The sequence below is a fragment of the Protopterus annectens genome, chromosome 10.part0 (genome assembly GCF_019279795.1).
Source record: "Protopterus annectens isolate FY-2018-M chromosome 10.part0, PAN1.0, whole genome shotgun sequence".
Lineage (NCBI taxonomy): Eukaryota > Metazoa > Chordata > Ceratodontiformes > Protopteridae > Protopterus > Protopterus annectens.
Window position 1 is genome coordinate 1,705,569,508 of NC_056744.1, and position 17,165 is coordinate 1,705,586,672.

The following is a 17,165-nucleotide window of genomic DNA, read 5'->3' on the forward strand; positions in this document are numbered from 1 at the left end:
ATCAGTAATTGCACATTGCAGACTTCAGGGGATACAAATATACCCTTACCTGGATGACTGCCTTATACAAGCGGACAGCCAACAAGCCTTGTTAAAAACTTGGACTATGTCATTCACCTACTGCAGGCCTTGGGATACACAGTCAATATTCAGAAATCAAGTCTCGTACCATCCCAACAAATACCTTTCCTGGGTGCCACACTGGACACAAACACCCAGATGGCGTTTCTGACAAAAGAAAAACAAAAACAATTACCAAAATACTTCAGAAAATTAGCAACACACACCCAGATGACTGCAAGGAAAATCCTGCAGGCCCTGGGTTTCATGGCATCTTGCATTCTTCTGATTCCACACGCAAGGCTGCATATGAGAAAACTACAATGGTATCTAAAAAGGCTATGGTCTCAACACAGCCACAGCCTGGAAGCATTGATCCCACTCATTCCATGCCTTCAAAAGGAATTTCTGTGGTGGGCTCAAGCAAGCCCGATAAACAAAGGTCTGCCTTTCAGCAAGCCTCATACAAGTCAAACCATAACAACAGACTCCTCAGACCATGGATGGGGGAAGCACATGGAGGGCAGATGCATTCAAGGACAATGGACACAAAAAGAAAAGCACCTGCACATCAACCAAAAAGAAATGCTGGCAGTGATACATGCAATCAAGGCCTTCGAAAAGTTCATGCATCAGGGCCATCTACTAATAAAGACAGACAATACCACAGTTATGTGGTACATAAACAAGCAAGGAGGTATCCATTCCTACCCTCTTTGCAGACTGGCAATGAATCTCTGGGATATTTCCCTACAATTGAAAATAGAGCTACAATCCCAGTTTGTACCAGGGAAGGACAATGTTCTGGCGGACAGCCTAAGCAGAAACATCATGGATCCACACGAATGGATGTTGCATCCAGACATTTTCTGACAAATAACTCAAGCATGGGGAAGGCCAGACATGGATCTTTTTGCCTCCCACCTCAATCACCATCTGAAAAAGTTTTGCACAAGGACATACCATCCTCAAGCATGGAAGGTGGACACTCTCTCCTTCAGTTGGAACTCTAACACTATATGCCTTCCCACCTCTTCCTTTGATGACCAAGGTGTTACTAAAGATCAAGACAGAGCAACCGAAAGTCATACTGATAGCTCCAGACTGGCCAAGACAACACTGGTACCCACTGCTATGGAGCTTGACACACACCAATCCGTGGCTCCTTCCTCAATGGCCACTTCTTCTGACACAGCACAATTACAGGACACTACACCCCAGCTTGAAAACATTGAAGCTGACAGCTTGGAAGATTCCATGACTATTCCTCAGGATACACTTTCCAAAAGGGTAAAAGATATCATCCTGGGACCTTCCACTAGAAAAACATACTCAGCAAAATGGGAGAGATTTCTTTTCTCTAACAGCATAAAGGGTCCAGACCCATCAGTGATGAGCATTCCTCAGATCCTAGAATATTTGGCTGAAATGCTCCACAATGGCCTTTCATATTCTTCCATAAAATACATGCTTCAGCAATATCTGCCAAATATAACACTGATCCGCCTGTATTTTCTCACCCATTGCTAAGACAGTTTCTAAGAGGTATAAAGAACATCAACCCTCCAAGGAAACCACCAGTGCCTGCATGGGACCTCAACTTCATGCTGGAAAAATTAACTCTTCCTCCCTTTGAACCAGCATCATCTTCAGAGTTGAAATTTCTGTCTTGGAAGACAGCTTTCCTTCTGGCAGTAACCTCAGCAAGAAGAGTCTCTGAGCTGCAGGCCCTTATGGCAATACAACCATTTCTCATTTTTCATCAGGACAGAGTTTCTTTGAGAACCAATCCGTCATTCATGCCAAAGGTGGTGGTATCCAGGGTGTCCCTGAATCGAGCTATTCACCTGCCTACCTTCTTTCCCAATCCTTAAAATAAAGGAGAGAGACTTCTGCACACCTTGGACATAACAGACAGTTGCGCTACTACTTGGACAGAACAAAGTCTTTCAGAAAATCTGACCAGCTTTTTGTAGCTTGCGCTGCTGGATTGCAGGGAAAAGCAATTTCCAAACAGACAATTTCTAAATGGATTGGAAATTGCATTCGATTCTGCTACTCTTTTCATGGAAAAACTGTGCCAGCTGACATCAGGCCACATTCCACCAGAGCTACAGCCACCTCCACAGCCTTACATTTTAGAAGCTGCTACATGGAGCTCCATGCATACATTTTCCAAACATTACAACCTGCCTTTATATTCCAGATCCAGAGCAGGGTTTGCTTCTGCAGTCCTGCAGGGCATTTTAGCTACACCATCTTTGTCTTAGTGCCTACCACAGGTTGGCTATGGTATTCAACCCATATGTCAGGACTGCAGTTGCATCCTTGAAGGACATAGTACAGTTTTGTACCTACCATAAATGTAGATGTCCGATAGGTATGCAACTGCAGTCACCTCTGTGGTATTCTTTTGGGTTTCTACCCCTCATTTTAGCTACCTCGGGTAATCTTTTATGGTGTATTTGTTTTTATGTTGTTGTACTTGTCTGGAATTTTTTCTCTATTTTCAAAATTTAGCCTTCCTTAGAGGGCACCTGGCATCTGGGGCAAGAAACACTGAAGAAGATGATGTCGGGAAAGGGTGACATCAGCCTGAGGCAGGACAACCCATATGTCAGGACTTCAGTTGCATACCTATCGGACATCTACATTTATGGTAGGTACAAAACTGTACTATCTTCAGTGTCATAACTATTCACGCTAAAATATCAATCAGGATTTTACAGTAGTTTTGGTAGTATGCTAGGTTCTTTTGACTCTTTGTAGAAAGTTTCTTAGCCAATATATGTTGCTTGGCTATGTTTTTAAACTCTGTCCACTTAAGTTTGGATCTATCCAACCAGTTTTTAGCTATATAGGTTTTAATAAAGCACATATTTATTGAAGCATTCTTGGTGAGATTATTAATATTGCTCATAAAAGATATGTAGTAATGCTGTTTCCCATGCCAGAGTAGATTTCGAGTAGCCTGTTTTTCTAGTAAGATCCTTAATAGAAAAACTTGTGGACCGTTTTGAAACTCCAGAATATGTGAAAAATGTCAGCTTCTATGTTGGGACAAAATGGGTAAAAAGGAAAATTAGATGGACTGAATCTGTTAAGATGGGCAGGAGTGTGTGGTATGCATTATTATAAATCATTATCTGAGTGGAGTTCCGCTGTGGTGACCCCTAACCGGGAAAAGCCAGAAGACAAACAAATTATCTGAGTGCAGATAAGATGCTCATGTTTCACTGTTGCAGTCATCACCTGTGGGTTATCCCTGTTGTGGTAGCCCTTGGCCGGCCCGAATACCAAATTCACTGTTTTTCTTTATCGGCTGCTGTTGCTTTTTCTGTCTGATGTCAGGACATCAGTGCTATAAAAGAAGGCAGCTGACGCCATTACATCAGTCTTTCTTGCCGTGGAGCCTGTAGCAGAAGCAGTTTTCAAGTGTGCCGGTTGGTCGCTACCAGAGTTTGAATTACAGCTGAAAACGTCTAAATCTAAGTACTCCATTGGGGATCCTTTTTCTTGCACTAACTGATGTCTGAAAAAGTTAACAATTGCCTCGCCTGTGGAAAGCAAATACCACATCAAGACTTCCATTCATACTGTGTCACTTGTTTAGGCCCAGACCACGACGTCCCCCATTACCGGTTTTGTGCTCTCTTTAATGCAAGAACCATTCGTCGTAGAGTTCTTATTGTAGCCAGGTATTTTTGTCTTCCATCTTCGCATTCCGAAATGGCATCCATCAGCCAACAAGCCATAGACATTCTGAAAAAACATAAGAATAAAGATAGAGATGGACCACACAAGGCTAAGCCTTCCGATGACTCTACCGCTAAGCAGGTCATCAGTTCTCTGGAGTTCAGTGAGGCGCCTTCGCAGCCCCTGATGCCCGGTTCGATACCTTTGCAGGCCTCTACTGAGACCCTTTTGGAGTCCAGTATGCCTCAGAAAACTTCTCCATCTTTCAAGCCTTTGGTTGTCGCTGCCTTGTTTGGGTCCGGATCCGCGACACAGGCACTGGCTTCCGAGAAGATTTTTCGCACTACTGAATCTAGACAAAAAACAATGTCTTTTCCGACTACCATTTCACTCAGACTGATGGATTCTCTTGGGCCCAGAAGCAAGGCCACTCGTAGGAAAACTACTTCTAGCCACCATTTTACTTCTGCTCCACCACCCCAAGCTCAAATGCTTAAACTGGTGGAGGATCTTTTCACCCTTATCAGGGGTAGTCAGGCCACACATCCTAAAAGGAAAAGATACCTTTCTCCTGAAATACTGACAGAACAGGAATTGTAGGAGTTTGATTATTCAGATTTTGAAGAGGAACAACAACCTCTGTCTGATTATGAGGATTCAGATGCAGAGGAATCCATTCCTTCTGCCTCCCCACCAGAAGATCTTTCCTTTGTGGAAACCCTTCACACCCTCATGGAACATTTCCACTGGGAATCCCAGGACTTCCCTCAGTCTAAGAAAAGCCTAAGACAATTTATAGAACTGCCCCAGCACCGACCCTTGGCCATCCCTCCAATCTTAGATGTGGTTGATGATGTCTTCCATGAACCCAGCTTAACTCCTGATGGCGTCCCACCTGCTCCCAGAAAACCTGACTGGTATTAGAGTACCAGATTCTCACAAATACCTGTACAGAAATCCTGCTGCAGACCCGAAGGTCATTAAACAGGGACCAAAAGGAGCTAAGGCTAGTTCTGCAAAGAATCCTAGTCCTTCTGACAAGGACTCCAGAGCTCTGGACACATGGGGAAAAAGTATACACCTCTGCAACCTTAGCAATCAGAGCACTCAACTGTTAGTTCCACATGTTAAAATATCAACAATACACTTTGGAACTATTAAACAAAATATTTCAACTTTTCCTGTCTGTGCCAGTTCGAAAGAGCAAATTTACTGCACTCTACTTGTCAAGTGGCTGAACACTCATTACACTGTGGATATGACACCCTAGAAGCCTCAAGCAGGGCTCAGGATCTGTCATGAGGAGATGTGCATGGTTGAAGGAGCAACCTCTCCCTAATCATCTCAAATCAAATTACTTGATGCACCCTTGGATAAGGACTGCCTGTTTGGAGTAAAAGCGGAACAGGTGCTTAAAAAGATGGAAGACAAAGCAAAATCTATGCAAACAGTAAAATATTTCCTTCAGGTACTACCTCCTAGGTTCAGCAGGAATTTTCCCTCAAAACATTGGTCCTTTCTTGCACCTAGCAGACAGGAGCAAGGTAAGCCCCGCAGGGATAGACCACCCAGACCCCCTATCCCAGGGACAGCAGAGAGCCAAACAGTGGACCTCTTCCATTCCAAGGCAGGGAGCTCTAAGCCAGCCTGCTATGGCAAAAACTCTCGGTGACTCCCTCTCCCCCCTCTGCCCTCTTTTCACTCACCAAAAACTAGGAAGAAGGCTCTCCCTCTGCAAAGAAAAACTGGCTTGCTGTAACAAAGGACCAGTGGGTGTTAAAAGATCATTTTTCAGGGATACAAATTCTCCTTCAATGAACTCCCAATTCCAAGAGGGTTCCCAGACTTACCTCCAAATCAGTGGGCAGAGGCTTTGAAACAAGTCCAAACTCTCATATCCCAAGGGGCAGTAGAACCTGTCCCCTCCTATCAAACAAGCAAAGGCTTTTATTCCAGGCTTTTCCTTGTTCCCAGAAAAGAGGGCACTTGGCACCCCTTCCTGGATTTATCCATTATGAGCACCTTCCTTCCTGGTGGTCCCCAAATTCAAAATGCTAACTTTGTACCAGCTGCTGCCTATGCTGACAAAAGATGCCTGGTTAGTTACTCTTGACTTCCTTAGGGTACACTGTCAATGAGAAGAAATCAAGGCAAACTCCCTCCAGGAAGATCATTTTCTTGGGAGCACTGCTGGACACTGCATCCCAAATGGCCTTCCAATCCCCAGAAAACCAGAGTTTCCTGCTTCTCTATTTTACCCAGCTGGCTTCCAGACATCACCTCACTACGAGGAAGTTCCTGCAAGCCTTGGGGTACATGGCATCTTGCATCCTTCTAATTCCTGTGGCTAGGCATCACATGAGAAAACTTCAGTGGTACCTAAAGAATCTTTGGTACCTAAAGAATCTTTGGTATCAGCACTCTCTACCTCTGCTCCCCTGTATAGGGGCCACGTTCCTCTGTTGGGCAGGGGCCTGTGCCCAGAACAAGGGCCTTTCCTTCCCCCTCCGTCCAACTGGGCAGACCATTACCATTGATGCCTCAGACATAGCTTGGGGCACTCACCTAGAAGGCAGGTGCATCCAAGGCCTTTGCAATGCTCAGCACCTTCCCTTACACATCAACGAGAAGGAAATGATGGCAGTACAAAAGGTTCTGACATCCTTCAAACGCCATCTCAAGCCAGGGGTTTTCCTTATCAAAACAGATAACACCACATTAATGTGGTACATCAACAAACAGGGAGGGACACAATCTTACCCTCTGTGCCGGCTAGCCATGAACCTATGGTTGACAGCCTCTTCCTTAGGACTACACCTGATAGCCCAATACTTACCAGGGATCAACAACACCCTGGCAGACCACTTAAGCGGAAACTTAGTGGACCCCCATGAATGGCAGCTCCACAGAAAAATCTTTTTACAGATCACTCAGGTGTGGAGGACCCAGGAGGTGGATCTCTTTGCTTTACACCTCAACCATCAGTTAAACAAATTCTGTACCGGGGAGTATCACCACCTGGCATGGAAGGTGGATGCCTTGGCCTTCCCCTGGAACACCCTCTTTGTGTATGCATTCCATCCTCTGCCTCTTATTCCCAGGGTACTGATCAAAATACGGGAGGAGAGACCAAAGGCCATCCTCATTGCTCCAGATTGGCCCAGACAACACTGGTACCCCTTACTTCGCAGCCTGACCTTACAGCCTCCCAGGCAGCTTCCCCTGATCTCAGACCTCTTAACTCAGGTTGGAGGGAATGCTGCACCCAGACTTGCATATTCTCAAACTATCAGTATGACTAATACTCTAAAGGCAAACAAGGGGCCCCTGTTAAGCAACAGGTCCTAGACATTATCACAAAGGCCATAAGGCCCAGCACCAGAAAATCTTACACAGGAAAATAGAAATGATTCTGCTCCTGGAGCCAGTCCAGAGGGGGCAGTACCTCACAACCTTCCATCCCTCTTATCCTGGACTACCTAGCGGTGCTACTTAATAGTGGCCTCTCCTTCTCATCTATTAAAATCCACACCTCAGCCATTTCAGCTCATTTTGATACAGAACAGCCCCTATTCTCGCATCTTTTGAGTAAATAATTCCTTAGAGGGGCTTCTAATATCAGACCTCCCAGAAGGCCACCCACTCCAGACTGGGACCTGGACTATGTTTTGGAAAAACTAACTTTTACACCCTTTGAACCTGCTGCTTCAGCAGAACTAAGATACCTCTCCTGGAAAACTGCTTTTCTCCTAGCTATCACCTCAGCCAGAAGTGTTTCAGAACTTCAGGCACTGGTCATCTTCCATACAGACAGGGTCACCCTGAGGACTAATCCCTCCTTTATGCCCAAGGTGATATCTAATGTAACTCTCAACCAGGCCATACATCTACCCACCTTCTTTCCTAATCCTCAAAACAATGGGGAAAGAAATTTGCACTCACTAGACATGCACATACAGCTCAGATACTATCTGAACCATACTAAACCCTTCAGGAAAACAGACCAACTACTTGTCAGCGTTGCCCCAGGGGCAGAAGGGAAGGCCATTTCCAAACAAAAACTTTCCAAATGGATATCACACTGCATCCATTTCTGATGGACTACATGGTAAACCCCCCCTAAGTCTATTCAAAACCATTCCACTAGGGCAGCCTCCACTTCTACAGTATTCCTCAGAGGAATCCCTACTAGGGACATCTTGGAAGCTGCCACCTGGACTTCTGTCCATACCTTTACCAAGCATTACCACCTACCTCTTTTTTTTCCAAGGCTAGGGCAGGTTTTGCCTCTGCAGGGCATGCTGACCCATTTCTAGGTCTCTTACTAATCCTACCACCCCTCTCCTCAGCTTTGGGAGTCCTCCCACATGTGATGACTGTAACAGTGAAACACTAAGAACATAGTACAGTTGCGTACACTTACCATAAATGTAGATGTTGAAGTGCATTCTCTGTTGCAATCCTAGTTTCCCACCCTCCTTCCCCCTTATGTACTCTTTCTTTAGGGAGACATAAGTTTCTAATGGTGGCTTTTAGCCACCAGGACCACTTTACCATATTTACTTGGGCCTCTGACTGGTTATTGCAAGAAAAACTGATTGTAATGGTGTCAGTTGACTTCCTTTATAGCACTGAAGTCCTGACGTCAGACAGCAAGTGACAGCAGCCGATGCAGAAAAACATTGACTCTGGTATTCGGGCTGACCGGCTACTGCAGCAGGGATAACCCACAGGTGATTCCTGTAACAGTGAATACACTCAAACATCTACATTTATGGTAAGTGTACACAACTGTACTTTTATTAAATGGTGTTAATTTCATGGTGCTTGCAATAGCTAGTTCCTTCTAATTTATTGTCATGTTGCTACTTTTTTCGTCCCAATATTTGGAAAAAGAATTTTATCCTGAAATTTAATTTTGGTTATTACTTCCGCAGTGGTGCAGCGGTAGTGTTGTTGCCTCACAGCAAGAGCTTCTCCCGTTCGATTCTCGGCTTGGATTGGGAGTGCCTTCTGTGTGGAGTCTGCATGTCCTCCCCGCAGTTGAGTGGGCATTCGAAAGAAATGCGTTGAATGGGCGTGCCTTTGTTGAAGGTTGGGCATCGGGCTGGCAACTCGACACCATAAAAAAAAAGCAACTGCCAATCATTAGCAGACCAGAGTTCCGCTGTGGTGACCCCAAACTGGGAAAAGCCAAAAGACAAAGAACGACAATTTATAAGTGTTTGAGAGCATTTTTTGTTGTATAAAAGCATCTTTAGAATTTGCTGTGCTAATTTGATATGCTGTTCATTAACTGTGATGTCTATAGCTAGTTTTTTAACCAAGTATAGAATTTGTTTAATTTTTAGTTGGTATTTATTGCTTGCTTTTAGAAGGGTCTTAATATCCATTGATAGGTGTCGTAATTGGTAAGAATCGCATACCGTATGATACTGTATTAAGGGATAACTGTCTAAATTTAGCATGGAATTGGCAGGTTTTATATCAGGATTGTTATGTATTGGTTGTAAAAGAGTAGTGTCTTTTTTTATTAAGATTGGGTGAATTTTTAATGTTTTGAGAGTTTCTTGGTTTAGGAAGGGGACAGCTCTAGGATTAATTTTAAAAGATATTACATTTTGGTAAAATAATTTAATCCATAGTGGATTCCTGTCTTTTTCCAGTGGGTCATAGTTTGCTATTTGGATAATGCGGCTGGCACTAATGATTTCATGGTACAATTGGAAGTTGGGGAGGCCTAGACCACCTTTTTCTTTTGAAAGCATTACATTATTGTAGCTGATTCTAGTGCTTTTTGGATACCATATGAGTTTTGCTAATCAAACTTTTAACTTATTAAAAAAGAATTATTGGAATTTTAGTGAATGTGGCATTCAGTTGATATAAAATTTTAGGAAGTATATTCATTTTGATGATTGAAGCCTTTGATAGGGTAGAGAATTTAAGTTGTTCCTATCTGTTAATACTGCAAACTATATTAGACCAAGTTTTGTAGATGTTATTGTTTATCATGTCTGATTGTGCATGTCCAAAGAATGCACCTAAGTATTTCAAAGCATATTCCACTTTGATTTTAGTCTCCGGAAAATAAAATTCCTTATGTCCTAGGAGATTTAGTGGATATATAGTTGATTTGTTAGGATTAATTGCTTGATCTGATACTTTGGAAAATTGGTCTATAGAATCTAAGGTTTTACCAAGATCAGTGTTAGGAAACTCAAAATAAATATTTTGATCATCAGCAAAAGCTGTGTATTTTATTTGGATTTTTGATATTGAAATAAAATGATGATATGTTCTTTGGTTAATAGCAATAGTGCTTCAATGTATAGATTGAACAAATATGGGGAAAGTGGGCAGCCCGGTCTGGTGCCATTTACTATTTTTATCAGGTTTTCTTATTAATATAGAGTGTTGTAGATGCTTTATTATAGAGCGTTTTGACCATTTTTATGTATTCTTGTGGAAAACCAAATTGAAGTAAAAAGAGTAGAAAGTATTGGTTGACTCTGTCAAAAGCTTTTGTAACATGTACTGATAGTGCATATTTAGGGGCTTTGTCCTTAACGCAAAGGTGGGATAAGGCATCATTGGTAAGGGTGTTGTCCCAAACCTGCCTCTGACTCATAATCATTTATCTCATTCTTAATGATACATTTGAAGACAATTGAGTGGAGGGTTGTTTAATATAAAGCCTTCTCCCATCAAAAACTTTAATGTGTAAATTAAGCTGTCTCTGATTTGTATATACACAGTTTCTGACTGGTGGCTGAAAAAAAGTGTAGTATAGCAGTTCTGGATAAAAATAATTTATTTACTTATTGCAGGACTCTTATCAAGTGTTTGCTGCAAGATATCGTCAGATAATAGGAAATACATGGCAGTTAGCTCTTGTGGCCATTTCTACCTGCCAGTACCTACCCTCAGCCTGAACCTCATTTGTCTAGGAGTGCCAGACCTGTTAGGCCAGGGGTGAATTTGTGAATACCTGCCCAAAACATCCAGTTCCTGATTTAAGGCAGATACTGTATTACACTGCTTAATGTGCAGTGAAAGTCAGTTACAAAGGTGGGAAAGGTGCCGTGTAATGAACCTCTGTCTCTCCACATTGTTTTATTTACTTGCTGGTGGTGATTTAGTTCCCTTGTGGACTATTGTATTCTTGGAGATTCAAAAGATCAAGGACCACTGAGTCCCTAATAGCTTAAAAGGCAAGGCATAAGTCTCCAAGATAATGAATAAAGGGACATTGCTTCCAGTCTTTTCTGCTAGATTAGGGTTATTAAACAGGTGACCACCTTAGGTAGGAGCATCTGGTGTCTTTCTAGTTGTTAGAGAAGTCTAGTAGTGTACATTCCAGAGGGGACATTGTATTCAATAGTTGGCATAATCAGTGCTGAATATAATGGGACAGTGACCTCTTGATATGGGTGGTATCTCCTTGTCGATCTGCTGTACTAAGTAGAAGTGCTTTCTGACTTTTGTTGTTAGATGATAATCAAAGGAGAAGGTACCAAGATCTCCAAGTATGTTCTCATTTTAAAAAGGGGTATTGATAGCCTATTCCGGAAGGAGGGATAATTTACCAAACAGAATAATATTAGATTTGTTAGGATTTAATTTAAGCCCATTACTAGCCCAACAGCATTCTTTTCACGTGATTTTGGGAGTCAGTCACTTGACAGTGATTCACATTTTGCAGTCATCTACAAACCTGGTTAGCCAGAGGTCTTGGTTGATAGTCATGGAAAAACACCATTGGTTACCTTCATGGTCTTTAATGAAGCACCTGCTGCCCGCATTGTATGGGTTCTGTCCTTCACCCATTTTGTTCATCTTACTACATAGAGGTCTTTTTATAATGCATCAAGCATACCAGCTATGCTAGTTAGTGTCTGGGATATAGTGCCAAATGTCTTGACCAGATCAAGGTATGCTGTGTATACAGCATGGCTGCTGTCAATAGCTTGTGTTACTCTTTCAAAGACGTTAACCAGTTTCATTAGAAAGGATCTACCCTTGACAAGGCCAGACTGCTCCAGCTCTAGCCTGATGAGATTTTTAATGCAGTAATTAATCAGGTTAGTTACAATATGCTCCATGGCTTTGCATATGAGACTCATCAGACTGATGGGCCTATAATTCCTAGGATCAGTGATTTGGCCACTTTTGTGAAGTGACATCACTACTGTGCACCAAATGTCAGTAACTAACTTCAAGTAAAATATTTTGAGTTGCTACAGACATACTTGCATGATACTGTTTGTTAAACAACTATATATTTTTTCATATCCAACTCTGGAAGTATTTTTAGCCTTTGAGAGTACCTTTAGTACATGAAATTTGGTGGTGTTGATGGGAAGAGGGCCTGAGGGATTCAGGGATAAGTGGGGTTTGAGTCATCATACCCAGAATGAAGTTGGGACTGAATTTGCTAGCTGGTATATTTGCAATGTCTACTGGGTCAGAGGTAGTGCCTTACTCTTGAGCTCCTGTACTCTCCGTTAGTAAAGAATATTTCAGTAGTGATATGGAAGGACATAATATAGTTGTTTAAAATCTTACCATAACAGTAGATGTCCTCTTCACTGTTGCAGTATTTGCTCCCTCCCTTCTGCCCCCTCTGTTCTAACTCCAGCTTTGTCCTTTTCTTGCCCTTCTAATTTTTCTCTTCCTTCTCCTAATTCTCCTCTTCCTTCTCCTAATTCTCCTCTTCCTTCTAATTCTCCTCTTCCTTCTCCTAATTCTCCTCTTCCTTCTCTTCATTCTCCTCTTCCTTCTCCTCATTCTCCACTTATTCTCCTCATTCTCCTTCTCCTAATTCTCCTCTTCCTTCTCCTCATTCTCCTCTTCCTTATCCTCATTCTCCTCATTCTCCTCTTCCTTCTCCTCATTCTCCTTCTCCTAATTTTCCTCTTTCTTCTCATTCTCCTTATCCTAATTCTCCTCTTCCTTCTCCTCATTCTCCTTCTCCTAATTCTCCTCTTCCTTTTCCTCATTCTCCTTCTCCTAATGCTCCTCTTCCTTTTCCTCATTCTCCTAATTCTCCTCTTCCTTTTCCTCATTCTCCTTCTTCTAATTCTTCTCCTCAATCTCCTCTTCCTTCTCCTCATTTTCATTCTCCTAATTCTCATCTTCCTTCTCCTTCTCCTAATTCTCCTCTTCCTTTTCCTCATTCTCCTCTTCCTTTTCCTCATTCTCCTCCTAATTCTCCTCTTCCTTCTCCTCATTCTCATTCTCCTAATTCTCATCTTCCTTCTCCTCCTTCTCCTCATTCTCATCTTCCTTCTCCTCATTCTCCTCTTCCTTATCCTCATTCTCCTTTTCCTCATTCTCCTCTTCCTTCTCCTCATTCTCCTTCTCCTAATTTTCCTCTTTCTTCTCATTCTCCTTATCCTAATTCTCCTCTTCCTTCTCCTCATTCTCCTTCTCATAATTCCCCTCTTCCTTCTCCTCAGTCTCCTTCTCCTAATTCTCCTCTTCCTTTTCCTCATTCTCCTTCTCCTAATTCTCCTCCTCCTTTTCCTCATTCTCCTTCTCCTAATTCTTCTCCTCATTCTCCTCTTCCTTCTCCTCATTCTCCTAATTCTCATCTTCCTTCTCCTTCTTCTCCTCTTCCTTCTCCTAATTATCCTCTTCCTTTTCCTCATTCTCCTTCTCCTAATTCTCATCTTCCTTCTCCTCATTCTCATTCTCCTAATTCTCATCTTCCTTCTCCTCTTCCTTCTCCTCATTCTCCTCCTTCTCCTAATTCTCTTCCTTCTCCTCATTCTCCTTCTCCTCTTCCTTCTTCTCCTTCTCCTAATTCTCCTCTTCTTTTTCCTCATTCTCCTTCTCCTAATTCTTCTCCTCATTCTCCTCTTCCTTCTCCTCATTCTCCTCTTCCTTCTCCTCATTCTCCTAATTCTCATCTTCCTTCTCCTTCTCCTCATTCTCCTTTTCCTTCTTCTAATTCTCCTCTTCCTTCTCCTCATTCTCCTCCTTCTCCTAATTCTCCACTTCCTTCTTCTCATTTTCCTAATTCTTCTCTTCCTTCTCCTCATTCTCCTTCTTCTAATTCTCTGCTTCCTTTTCCATCTCCCCTCCTATGTTTTCCTTGTCCCGGTGGGCATTTTCTGTTCAGAGTGCATACATCTATACATTACCTTTGTGCCCTGCTCCTTGTGTGTGAAGCATACATGTGACATACAATGCCTATAAGAACTAAAGGCTTTGATATATACTGGCCAGACATTTGACTTCCCTTGATTGGCGATCCCTTATATAGAGAATACTGTAACAATGCAGTGAAGTTAATCTACTGTTATGGTTAGATTTTACACAACTGTGCTTTCTTACTGGATGCTAGGACTAAATCACTGCACAACTTACCTCATTGCAAGTAACTCACATTGGTGTAGGACATGTATATCTATAAACGGGCTTACAATGAGGACCAGATTCCAAAAGACTCGATGTCAGTGTAAGTGACTAAGCCTGCTATAAGTCAGTCCTGATTCTGTAAGACTTGTTCTCAGTGTAAGTAAATTACTTTGGTGTAAGGCCTTTCTATAAACAGGCTTACACTAGTGACCAGATTCCAAAAGACCTGCTCTCAGAGTAACTAACTAACTTCAGTGAAAAGGCCTATCTGTAAAGAAGCCTACACTATGTCCAGATTTCAGAAGACCTGCTCTTGGAGTAAGTAACTTACTTTGAGACCAAGCATTTTGGAATCTGGCCCTGTGTGTGTGTGTGTGTGTGTGTGTGTGTGTGTGTGTGTGTGTGTGTGTGTGTGTGTGTGTGTGAGACAGCATAACCTAATTGGTGTCACTTTCATCTACTGTCGTGACACTGGATGTGGCCCCCACCTTCTGTATAATGAACAGATACAGGTCTGCCTAGGGGATTGAGCCTACATTTTACCTTGCAGCAGAAATTTTCTGTCTTCTAGGAATATGGCCTCTAGCTTGCCATAATTCCTGGAAACCAGTTTAACCATCAGAGACTACCAGGATTCAATAGAAGTCAGGTTGTCATACAGACAGACAGTGTCAGGTTTACCTTATCCTTTTTTCAGATTCAGTTTCACCTCCCTTGAACACACAGCTGTTACATTACACTGATTCTTGATTGTATACTAAGGGTCATCTATGTACTTGAATCTCCACTCTCACTCCTCCAGACAGTATTAAGGTGGCTTCACATTTCTCCATTCCATTCATACGGATGGGCTTAGGCAGGTTCATAGGTAAATACTAAGGTGCCAGTACCTGTCCAGTGACTAGAGGTCAGAATCAAACCCTTTACCTTGTATCTGTGAGTTAAAGACCTAACCATTAAGACAAACCCTCCCCTTAACCATGTCACCAGTTTTGCAGTCAGCTTCTCTGTCTCTGTTTCCGAGGATTTAACTTTACTCATGCTGTCATGCAAAGTAAATACATGGACATAACTGGTATTGTGGTATGATAATGTGTAGCAAGTTAGTTTGTTCTTATCTATATTGCTTGTTTCCCAGGAACATGCTGTTAATTTGGAAAAATACATTGCAGAAGAGTTTGTAAAATTGCATCAGTTTCTCCATGACAAGGAAGAAAAACTCATTCAACAACTTAACAGCAAAGTAGAAATTCTGAAAGAAAATCTTGAATGCATTAAAACTGGTGTTATGGAAATCCATTCAACAGTATCTGATACTAACTTGGAAATCAAAACAGAAGCGGAGGTTCTGGAAGAGAGAAATGATAACACAGATTGTCTGACAACCACTGAGGAGTCGGTGTCGGGTGATATCTCAGAACATAGAACTCCGTTAGCTTTGTGCTTTCCATCAGTAAGTGCACTTTTAATTTTTGCTATTGCATGTCTTTCATTTTGGAAAGTGAAATCTTGGGTTTGCAGCTGACATAAACTTTAATACTATAAAAACTTCCCAGCAGTCTAAATTATGAGTAGTAATGTGCTTATTTTTTAAATACATTTTTTTTCTTAATTTATTTCTGTTCATTTACCAGAAACTGATCCATGGCTTTACATCAAGGCAAGCCTTGTCAGCTCCCAACATGTTGAAATAAATATATTGCGAAATGAGGTGCTAGAAAAAAAAAAAAAAACAACTAAATTAATTTTCTAACATCTCAAAATAAACTCCTTGAATACAAAAAAAAAATAAAGTTAGTACAGGTTGAGGCATTTATTTATTTATTTGAGATCTGCAGATGTCAGGTTAAGGTGACAACTTCCTTGCACACTCCATTGACATTGATCTCATTCTTAAAATTAGTGATACATTTTATGAGTTTTGAGTGAAGTATTATTCATTTAATATGAAGCCATATCCCATCAAAAACTTTGCTCAACTTAAACTGTCTCTTTTTTTATATACACAATTTCTGACCATTGGCTGAAAAAATGTATAGCATAGTAGTTCTAGACAAGTACAATTCCTTTGCTTATTGCGGGTTTGTATTTATCAAGTCTTTACTGTAAGGAATCATCAGGTAATAGGAAATATAAGGCAAATGGCTCTTGTGACTATGTCTACCTGTCAGTGCCCATCCTCAAACTGAACCTCCTTTGTCAAGGAGTGCCAGACCAGTTAGGCCAGGGCTGAATTTGTGAATACCTTCCCAAACATCCAGTTCCTGGTTTAAGGCAGATAATGTGTTACACAGCTTAATTTGTATTGGAAGTCAATTCCAGAGGTGGGAAAGCTGTTGTATAATGCATCGCTGTCTCTACATTGTTTTATTTACTTGTTGGTGACATTTTAGATCCCTTGTGGACTATTCCATTCCTGGAGATTCAACAGGTCAAGTACCTCCGAGTCCCTAATGGCTTGAAAGGCAAGGCACAAGTCTCCCCTCAGATGTCTAGAAGATACTGAATAAAGGCACATTGCTTCCAGTCTTTCCTGGTAGCTTAGGTTTGTTAAACAGGTGATCTCATTAGTTAGAAACCTCTGGAGTCTTCTTAGCTCCTGTTAAGCATGTTTAGTAGGGTACATTCTAGATGGGGACATTGTTTTCAATAATTGGCATAATCAGTGCTGAATATAATGGGACAGTGGCCTTTCTGGATCTGGAAGGTGTCTCTTTGATGATAAGCTGTGCTAAATAGAAGTGCTTCCTGACTTTTGTTACATGATAATCAGAGGAGGAGAAGGTACCAAGATCTCTAACTATATTCTCATTTTAAAGTGGGGTATTGATATCATAACCTGGAAGGAAGGATAACTTACCCAATGGAATAATATTACCTTGTTAGGATTTAATTTAATCCCATTACTAGCACATCAGCATTCTTTTCCCATGGTTTTGGGTGTCAAACGGTCACTATACACAAACAGTTTGCAGTCATCTACAAACCTGGTTAGCCAGAGGTCTTGGTTGATTGTCTAGAAATCAGAGAATTAAATGATAAAT

At 41.7% G+C, this 17,165-nt stretch overlaps 1 protein-coding gene and 1 long non-coding RNA gene across 2 annotated transcripts in view; one reads left to right on the forward strand and one right to left on the reverse strand.

Moving 5' to 3' along the window:
* Positions 1–17,165, forward strand: part of LOC122813936 (zinc finger protein 614-like) — a 980,134-nt gene that overhangs the window by 899,006 nt on the left and 63,963 nt on the right. Inside the window, exon 3 of the mRNA XM_044086481.1 lies at positions 15,260–15,574. Coding sequence (XP_043942416.1) covers positions 15,260–15,574 — 315 coding nt within the window. The remainder of the gene's footprint in view (positions 1–15,259; positions 15,575–17,165) is intronic.
* Positions 1–17,165, reverse strand: part of LOC122813940 — a 293,904-nt gene that overhangs the window by 232,493 nt on the left and 44,246 nt on the right. The window lies entirely within an intron of this gene.